General features: G+C 35.5%; 1 protein-coding gene across 1 annotated transcript; it reads right to left on the bottom strand.

Moving 5' to 3' along the window:
- Positions 1 to 956: 956 nt before the first annotated feature.
- MCMDC2 (minichromosome maintenance domain containing 2) lies at positions 957 to 10,308 on the bottom strand. Its single transcript, XM_010194176.1, has 14 exons — positions 10,209 to 10,308; positions 9,989 to 10,119; positions 9,846 to 9,905; positions 9,330 to 9,525; positions 8,312 to 8,434; positions 8,040 to 8,147; positions 6,722 to 6,850; positions 5,916 to 6,147; positions 3,996 to 4,201; positions 3,499 to 3,665; positions 2,962 to 3,138; positions 2,285 to 2,427; positions 1,636 to 1,745; positions 957 to 1,123 (listed from the first exon to the last, which is right to left on the bottom strand). The coding sequence occupies exons 1-14, from the start codon at positions 10,306 to 10,308 to the stop codon at positions 957 to 959; spliced, it is 2,049 nt and encodes a 682-aa protein (XP_010192478.1).
- Positions 10,309 to 10,445: the final 137 nt, after the last annotated feature.

Below are 10,445 nucleotides of genomic sequence, written 5' to 3'. Positions count from 1 at the left end.
CAGTTTTTCTGCTTTTTTTTTAACATAGACCTCTTGGATGTAAACATTGCTCAGTGTTATGTCTACTGCCATGTCCTTAGTAGAAAGATAAAATACAGGCAAGTCAATAGTTGGAGGAGTTTACCATGTCTTTGACACCTCATCTTCTACCACACCATCCTTGGCATTTGTTTTTGCAGTGAGGTAGAGTTGAACTCGCTGAGCTGCCTACCTGCCAAGTTGTCTCATAACATTTTTTCACTTTCCTATAGAGTTCTACTATCCCCTGCAGTCTATGTAAAGTAATACCAGTTAGGGTTTGGGTTTTTTACAGATTGCAGGAGCACACAGGTATCCTGGTTTAATATTATGTTAGTGTGATGTAAAATGAAGACACAGAACATCAAACAGTATGGTGATACTTTTATGCGTTCTAAAATTTATGGCACATGAGTAATTTAAAATTATTGCTCTACACTAGAAAAAGTTTTAATGGAGTTAAAACTGTTTACCCCTCATTGGGTGATACATTTGAGAACAAGCAACAAGAAAAACTGCAGAGTTTTCAAGTAGTTGAAATGAAACATTAGATTCTAAACTCCTGGTTTAATTGTTAGTGGTAGTCTTATTAAAAACCTTGCTTTACTCCTGTCACTTAACTGGATGAACAGTGGTAGCCAGGAAGAGAAGTTCAGGTTGTGGCTTTATTCAGAAGCCACGGCCTCCCAGGATGAAGATGTCACTCCTGCCTTCAAAGAACACCATCACAAAACTTGTAATTAAATCTTGTCATCTATGCTTTATTCCTTAGCAAAACTAAACTGTCTTAAAAAAATTAAACCTTATTAATTGTAGCTTTATTCCTTAGCAAAACTAAACTGTCTTATACAATTAATAAGGTTTAATTTTTTTATTTCTAACTGTAGTCTCAAAAAGCTAAAGTAGCAGCTTCAGGCTTTACTTACAATGTGGAGTTTTCACTCTTCATTAGGGTTAATGTGAATTCCTGGGCCATATGCACCAATAAACTTCAGCAGCTGATGGTGACACTGCATTAGGTAACTGTCTCTCTGTTGCAGGGAGCTTTCATCACTGAGGTCAAATGGAAACACAGGATTTGGTGCTACGCATAATGCAGACTTGCCTAAGTATAGAAGAAACCAATACTTATGCTAAAAGATTTGATAAACTTCTGCCAGGACTTTTAAAGAAAAAAAGCTGTGACACAGATCACTTAAAAATGGTAACATACAGGACTGCATTACTAAGTGTTACATCATAATTCTTGTTTCATTCCCTAATTTGTGTGTGAACAAATGTCACTCTGATGCTAGATAAACAAAAGAAACCCAACCCTTGTCATGTATTTCCTCAGGGAGGGAAATCTGTTGTTAGTTTAACCTGGACCAATGTTGGGAGAGCATTATACCCATAAGCCAGTATAAAGGATGGAGGCTTGGTGCTGGCCTGAGGCCTAATTATGTATAGCACTGAGGCCCCTTTGCAGGGCAGTCAACTGAAAGATTTCTCTTGAACAGTGGAATTCTGGACTGTGGTTTGAGTTGAGCTAATTATTATTGTAATCAATTGATAAACTTTTTTTCAAACAGAAAATATGAAAACAATGTACCTAAGACTAAAGACTGAGTTATTTACCGTGTTTTAGGGTAAGAGACGATTCAAATAACAAGATGGCAATTAACGCATCTTCCTCAAGTACGTACTTTCTTAAACTTAGTTTAGTGTGAGCCTTAGACAGTGAAATCCTACGAGATGAATATAAGCATGTCAGAAGAAAAGAAATATTGCAGAAATTAATGCAATATGTATTGCCCTGTTTCAAGCACTTCTGTGAAATGTAGGGTAACACAGGAGTGGGTTTTTTCCATACTTCAGCTGTGTGAACTTCCTCAAATACTCTGCTGTTACGTTGTCACATACAGAATATGTACTTTGTCAGACTCTCTTGTGCTATGAAAGCAGTGGAACGTGGCATATTATCTATCATTAATACTTTTTTTGCTTGCCTAATACAGACCTGTGATAATTTAAATCCCATTTTTCTTTTTTTAGATAGCTTTAATAGTGATAATTGTTTCTCAAATAACTAGATTTTGCCTGGCAAAGTTCTTTACACTGGGGATTTTTTTAATGTCATTAAATAAGTGGTATTCATAAATGGTAAATAGGATTCTTTAAGCTTGAATGTTTAAAAACTTGAGTCTTGTCTAGATTTTTTGAGCAGTTTAGCACAGTTTACTTGAAATGTAGATGTGTTTCCTTTACTTTGAAAAGTAGGACATACAGAATTTTTAGTGCAGATGCTGATAGTGTTGATCCATTAATAGAATCTCTCCTCACTCTGCGACTTGCAACATAGTAGCCCTGAATGAGGTTTTCTGCTTCTGAACTCAGTTCAACGTGAAGATTCTTAGCAAACCAAATGAACTAGAGAGAGGATACGCATTTTAAATATTTAACTGGAAAATAAATGCACATTTTTCAAACCTTTTAATGTACCAGTGGCATAATAATCTAGTTTGGACAATATATTCTACCATCAGTTTTTATAAAGGCAGCTGTCACCATCCAGCCAGGCATAAGGATAGATCTCAGGTATTAAACAGAATCATCTGTCAATTATTCTAGAGATTTTGACAGTTTATTTAGAATGAAATATTACTTTTACTACTGATTGCAAACTCTTCTTGTCACAAGTAGGTATTGGAGATCCGTTCTCATATGAAGGTTAACCTAGGATGTTTTTCAGAAACAAGATCAAACTGAATTTATTATGCTGGCTCTTTTAAAGAACTGGTGCTAATTTTATCAATGACACTATTAGTGCTAGTGGGTATATGGTGGAGGAAAGGTTAGGAAGTGAGTATTAACAGGTTTAAAAATAAGGGATCAGAACGTGCAGAAATAGTTTGATATTCCCAAATATAATGCATTTCTAAATGATTGGGTAGTATCTGTTACCTCCTCATAATCCTGCGTTCTGAACTGCTGGGAGACTTTGTACAGCATGGCTTCAGGATTAATGGCTTTTTTCAAGGTGTGATGCACCAAAGGAGAAGATAACTGACATGAAGGAAACTCATTGTATATCAAAAGCCCAAAACCATCTAGAAGGTTAGGTGGAATCAAACTCACATCCTAAAGAGAAGACCCAGAGAAAGAAAACAGTTACTTTATTTTGGCCTTTTGACTTCTAGAAACACTGCAAGTTTTTTCTATCTGGAATGTTCACTATCGATATATACTGAGTCCTGCAAGATTATCTAATAAATTGCCTATAATATATGTAGTAAAATATTGTTTCAGTATTAGTTGTCAGAAGCTATTCTGAATAAAGTAAATGGTACCTACTTTTGGGAAAGTTAGCGCATTTTAGAAGATACTTGATTTTAAAGCAATTGAAGTTGTGACTTTCTGGGGAAATACTAAATATTATTAGTTGACATAACCATAAACTGCTGTAGTACAGTTACTGTCATAACAAGGCACGTGCTTTACCATCTGGCCAATTAAAAAGTTATCCTTTTGTATATGTTTCTTTGAGGAAGAATCCACATCTACAAAAGACCAAAAACTGGTCTGAAGTGAAATAGTAACTTGTTGGTCGGCCTCTTCTCCGTACTTCTTCCCAGGAATGAACACTGTCGTCGTTCTGCTCTCTAGCACTAGGACAGGACAAAATATATCATTTACATAATTGATCCAGTTTAGCTATAAATTCTAGTCCCATGCACAGTGAAACCAGTCATGATTATGTATTTCATTGAGTTGTCATGATCAGTTGATTGCTGTAGCATAGCCTGTGTAGCAAATGTAAGCTTAGAGAACCTTGGCTTTTTTGTCCTTGTTTTTATAGACTAGTTTAAAGAACAAAACAAAACAAACCACAAAAAAGCCAACTTACATATTTTCCGAACACTTTTGGGCCATAAGCTGGGGAACAAACGTGTTTGTTTTTGTTCTGTCTCCTCATTTGTTAGTAGGTGTGAGATTACCAGACTGTAGAAGTTCCAGTTTATCCTTTTTGTATGAAGATAAGTCTCCTATGTAACAGATGCCACCCTTGGCCAGCACAGCACTGCAGGCTTGAATACTGGCACTTCCAGTTCCGTGCTTGTCTTTAGACACTGAAGGAAAAATTTCACTCGAGGGTGGGTGTCGTATGCCACGAGGCAGAAGGCATATGCTGTAATTCAGAAGCCTAGAGGATTAAATAATTCTGTTAGTCAGAAATTGTTACATTATTGTTCAGTTTAAACAACTTAATACAGTACCTAATACTTTACAATGGCATTTATATACTTTAAGACTCACTTAGAAACAACAACCAAAAAAACCCATAAATCCAGTGTCAAAACTAGATGTTTAAAGTAACTTTGAATATGAAGGTGGAAGTCCAAGCTTTCTTGCCAACAGGGCTGTGTATCTTATGGATTTAACATAGGAGGTAAATTATGGCTTGCAATAGTTTCTAGGAAGTCAAAGATGCCTCATAATTTAATCCCATATTGTTAACTCTTATTCCACAGAAAATTTCCCAGTGATTTTAAAGGGTAAAGGATTAGTAATCCTGGCCATCTGGGGAAAAATGAAAAGTCTGGGAACTTGCAAGCTCTGCTTTCCTGAGTTTTTCCCCTTCCTTCCCAATTCTTTTTCTGAAAGCAGGGATAGAATTTCTTTTTCATCCCCTGTACTCTGTTCTTTGGCACAAAGAGGATGCAAATTGTCTGGTTCCACAATCAAAGGCTCCTAATGATTTGAAGATGTCAAGAGCACAATTTAGCCTATTATTAATAGCTGGGAGAAAATGATTTGTGAAAATTAGTAAGTATTAATGAATAGGCTGTCATACCAATATAAATATGATGTAGGAAATGCCTGTTTTACTGCTGACAAGGTAGTATATGCATATGCAGGACAGTACTAATGACAGTAACGACCTACACCATGCAACTGTTGTAATATTAAGCAGCTGTTTTGATTCTCAAAACATGGCAAGTTCCTATGACTTCTCTTAACCTGGGGAAAAATCCTGCAGCCCACGTTTTTTCCAAATTTGAACTAATTTCTACAGCTAAATTTTGAAATGGTTAAGCAAGTATTTTTGACCTCAAAAAAACCCCAAACCTAATGAATTTGTTGAAGAACCCCCAAGTGAAAGTAGAATTCATGCCACTTCAGCAGTCTTTTTAAAAAATAAAAATGAAGCCCTGTTTTGAGTTGGGGAAGGAGAAAATACTTTTTAAAAATCAATGTAAATTTAAAGCTAAACACGTTGTACTTTTTTGCAGTGTATGTGAAATTGCATTAACAGTTTAAAGTTGTGTGAAGGGGTAATTACATAAAATGCATAAATATAGAAAAACATTTTGTAAAGGCAATGCCAGGCAGATTTATGATGTATGTGTAAAGATGTACCTGACTGTTGATACCTTACCAGTATAGTTTTTATGAAAAAGATGGATAAAGAGTCAAGCCTCTTTTTACACAGTGCTTATTAACTGAAAATGCTGATAGGTGGGAAATGGTGATGAAAAGGCTTAAAGTGGCACAAGATTTGAGAAGTTGAGGCCTTTGCTTTAACCATTACCAGCTTCTGGGACAGTCTTCAGTTTTGATTTTAAAAGAACGTTTTGTCTGAGCTCTGCTAAACAGTGCTGGTGTTAAATTGTTCTTGAGATCATTAGGAGAGTGTCGAGGGGTTTTATTGTTAGTGAAGTTCTGATCTAGGTTTATTGCTTGAGAGAAATAAAAATGTCCCAGGGACAAAAATTGGGTATTCTTACTAAGTCTGAGCCCTGTATAGTCTTTTAAAATATAGACTCTTAGTCTTTCACATAAGACCAACTCTATTGTTGTTAAGAGTACTGACATTTTAAATTCTAGTTTATGTGAAAAATAAGGAGTCTCTTTACCTATCAGTTACTAGCGTGTCACTTGTCATAATCAACAGATCCAGATAATCTGCATTTTCCTTTTCACATGGCTGTACCAGACTCAGCAATATTGTGAGTTTCAGAGTATTGTAAGTGCCTGGTGGGACAACTTGAGAAGCAAAGATATTGGCAAGGATGGCTGTAAACCTCCAGCAGGAACTTGAAGTCAGTGAGAGCAGATACTTAAAATTGTCGCTGACAAAGGAAGGACCTGATTAAAACAAAGTGCAGGTTAACAAACACTTCCTAAGAGAGCTATGCAGATAGGCAGATATGGGGGGTTGGACTAGATAATCTTTAAAGGTCCCTTCCAACCCAAGACATTTTATGATTCTATGATATATTAAAAGAAATCCACATCCTCGTCTTGTTACAAAGCTTACAAAGAACGAGTATGTTTATGTATTAAACACAAATTCAGAGTGTAAACATCTGACTTAATTTTACTACTAAAACTATCAGGCGTGATCTGCTAAAACTGACGAAATAAGAAAGAACTAGAAAATTGAAATACCAGGTTCACTTAATGTATGACTTCAGAGTTCCTTCCAATGGACAGGAGAAGTTGAACTGCAGAAAATAGGTAGTTTCCCAATGTGTGGACATTGGGCAAAAGAAGGTATTCTCAAGCAACAGTAAGCATACATGGCAGACTGTAAGAGGAAAGTCCCGGAGTGGTTTTGTGATCTGGACCTCCAGATAATAGAAAAGCATACCAATTCTCGCGATTTTGTTCTAGAAGGTTTTCCAACTTCTTTAGTCAGTTTTTAATGGAACTTTCTTACCATTTGGTTTACAGAGCTGTACACTGTTGACTTCTATACAAGCTGTAGCTTGTAAGCCGTTTTGTACACAAGCTGGAATTCCTATAATCTTGTAGTGGTTTCCCATTTTCATTTTATTGGCCAGTTCATCTAGAAATTTTTAAGAAAAAAAGGAGGGCGGGAGGTACTGGCAGATGTGTTATGGCATAAAAAACATTTTAAAAGAAAAGAAAACTTCTTCACATTCCGAACTGCTCGATTTTATGATTTAATTACAGAAAACAACAGTTGGATGCCAGGTTTACCGTAAGAGACTAGAATAAAATGAAATATACAGTTCTAATTAGTGATTGCAAAAGGTAAGGAAGGCACACTGGGTGAGGAAAAGTAGATTCCTGATAAAGAAAAGTGAATAATACATCTACTGCTGCACTGAAAAGAAAGTGGACAGTTGTTTGCAAGTATGGGTTCCTGCTCTGAAACTTATGGTGACACCATTATGAGATACTGTCCTACAAAATATCAGAAAAAAGTAAAAAGGGGGTCCTAATTAAGAAGATTTCAAAAAGGCACACAAATATCTTTGGGTACCTTTGTATTTCTGTGCATATTTAAAAAAAAAATCACATTTAGTTTTTGAAAATGGAAGTTGGGTACAACCAAATATGTATCTCAGCTGTGAGATGTCCAACGTCACTGATCACCGAAGCCAGTGGAAGTTTAATGCATACTCAGAGTATCTCACCCATAGATTCTATTTTTTTTAATTATTAGTTTTTTCTATTTAGTTTTCAAGAAATTAAGTATATAATTCTATAGCCTTTTGGAATGGTGGGGGGGTTGTGTTGTTTTGGTTTGGTTTTTTTTAAGACAATTAATGGAAATATGTTGGTGAGTTGTTATCTTAGATGGATATTCACGTTAGAAATCATTTAATGTTTGCAGTGGAGGGTAGTGGTAGTAGAAGCCAAAAATCCTGATGGGTTGTGGAATACAGCCAGAGTGAGGAAGGATGTTGAAATGGGTGAAGTCAGTACGAAACAGTCTGACAAAGGAAGTTGAAAGGAGAACAAACAAGCTACAGTTAGAATGCAGAGCTGGCATAGGGATTTTATTTAAATGAATGTGTAAAAGTGAACACAGCAGTTTTGCCACGTGCACTCTTCAATCACCTGTGTACACCTAGCTCATTTTATGTATTTCCCTCCCTTAAAGAACTGCAGTATAAATTATGACTTTCACCATTTTATTCAGAGAAATGGACCTATAAGGGAAATGCAAGGGATTAGTACAGTTCAATTCTAAAACATTTTTGACAAAACTCCAAAATTCACCTTACCTCTCAAGAAAACTGTAAATGTCTGAATCCGAAAATGTGATTTATCATTGGAATATCCTTTCAAAGCATTAAGAACTTTCGCATCAATCATTTCAACTATTTGTTTATCTTTGAAAATAAAGGCAGAGAAGAGGTTAGTTCTCTCGACAACAATACAGCTTTTTTTAATGACTGGTGTATTTTGGGGCTTTTTCCATTTAAACATTTTGTTTACTTGTTGTGTAACAGAAGTAGGAAAGTAACATCTGAAAACATAACTCCACAGCTCCTACCCCCAAGTACTCTGTATTTCATGTCTTCCTGCAGTGGCGAAGAGCACAAACTACACACGAAATCACTCCTCACTGTGGCAGATTCTGTAGCTCCGGGCAGATGTACTCTTATGTACCTAAACCCTAAAAAAAATTACAATTAATTTACCAAACATTTACAATGAGAACATGGCTTTCATTTTAAATTTCCCAATAAGAAGTGATTAAAATACTGGACAGTGAAATTCTAAATTTATTGTGTTTTTCTTCAGATGAACATTTGTTCATAGACTCCGTGTCCACATTGTAGGAAGACCACACGATGGCAGAATTTCCCGTTGCACATTGCCAAGCAGAACTGCTCAGCTTGTGGCTGCTGCTTCTGCCTGGCATGGAAATGAGATGGGATATGGGTATTCATTATTTGAGGTACATGCCCTCATAATGACATCATTACGATTTATTCTGCAGTCTCCTAACTTTGAGATTTCGATTCTCTTTTATAGTTTTATGGTCTCTGCTACAGAAGCAGCAAGGAAAACAGCCTTTAAAGTACTTAAGGCCTGCAAGCACTTCAGTAGTATTACTCAGAGAGGTAACTCCACAGCAGTCAGCTACTCACGAAAGCAAACTTGCTCTATGCTAGAAGCTTTTGCCTTGAGCATACTGTTCTGCGGTATTTTAATATAAACAGAAACATGGTTTCCAAGGGAAAAAAGAATCCTACCACTTTAGCTTCTTTCTTTCAGATAATTAATGAAATTATATTGGCCATGTATCTTCTCTCATATCAATTATCTTCAGAATTAGGAAGATGGATTGCTGGCATAGCTGTGCTCCCAAAACATTTCATAATGCTGAGCAACCACTGGCAAGGTCCACTGCTTTCAATTAATAAAAGTTATGCTGTGTTGATTACAAAAATGTCTGCATAATAAAACTGCATAGGAAAGTGCCTTTTTCATGCTAGGTTTTTAATTTCTGTTAAGCTATCGAAATTATTAAAAAGCTTTTGAAACAGGTTGGTTTTTTCTATTACCTTCAGAAAGTGGACAGGTTTCCTCAGTACAAAGAAATCTTGCTCCTTGTGTGTATTTTGTTACAGTTCCCATTGCAATCACTATTCCTTCAGACATATAAAATCTTTGAGATGTGTAATTAAAGGGAAACTCAGAAAGACTCAGAACATAACTTGGTAAAGGTGGCAAATGTGTTGGTTTCAGCAGTATACTAATCTAACAAGAGAAAGTTAAAATAATAAATACACTTTTTATTTAAAACTGCTTTGCTTACACATGATGTGATATATATATATAGCTATTAGAAAAAAAATTCAGAAAGGCATGAAGTGTAAGAGTAATTCAGTTTCTTATTAATTATCTGAAAATTCTTGCAGTATGGTTGGGTGAGCCTTCCAGCAGTTTCTAATTACAAATACTACTACAACCAAAGGGAAAACAAACACAAAAAGTTAATACAAAAGTAGTATTTGTTAATACTTCACCATACTTTAAAAAAATTAAGATCTAAATGGAGGAAAACTGTGCACACTCACCTGGGCCTCTGTCTGCAACTGTTCAATTAATGATAGTGTCTTAATAGCTATGAAACATACCTGTGATTGAAAAATAACTTCATTTTAGAAAGAAAATCTAGTTAAAATATAAGATATACTTCTGTCTGCAAATATATACTTACTGACTGAAAAATCTGTGCAGCTTGTATGGGATTATGAAGAATGTAGTTTCCAAGAGTTGCATCTAATTCAGCAATATCAGAAGGGTTTATTGAAATAATGAAACGATAAACAGCATAGCTTTGTTTTGAGTCTGTAAGAGCAGTAAGTATCTTAAATAAAAATAGCAGAGGTCTGTGTAGCATTATGTATCAATTTAATGAACTATTGAGTGAGTGATACCATTATATTTTTTGCAGTCATGCACGAACTTCTGAAGTCCACCACTTCTGTCAAGGTAAACAAGGGCGATTTCCCTCATTTTCTGTATCTCCTCATACATCTTCCAAGAAAGATCTTTGCACTCTTTATCAAAATGTTGGAATAAACTGCGAAGAAATGATGTTAGAAATGGCCATGCTACAACAATAATAATAAAGGTATATATAAAGAGTTGGGCAGGGAATAATTTAATGAAAT

This window comes from Mesitornis unicolor, unplaced genomic scaffold (genome assembly GCF_000695765.1).
Source record: "Mesitornis unicolor isolate BGI_N332 unplaced genomic scaffold, ASM69576v1 scaffold54101, whole genome shotgun sequence".
Lineage (NCBI taxonomy): Eukaryota > Metazoa > Chordata > Aves > Mesitornithiformes > Mesitornithidae > Mesitornis > Mesitornis unicolor.
Note: the sequence above shows the minus strand (reverse complement) of the source record. Positions and strands in the feature narration are given on the sequence as shown.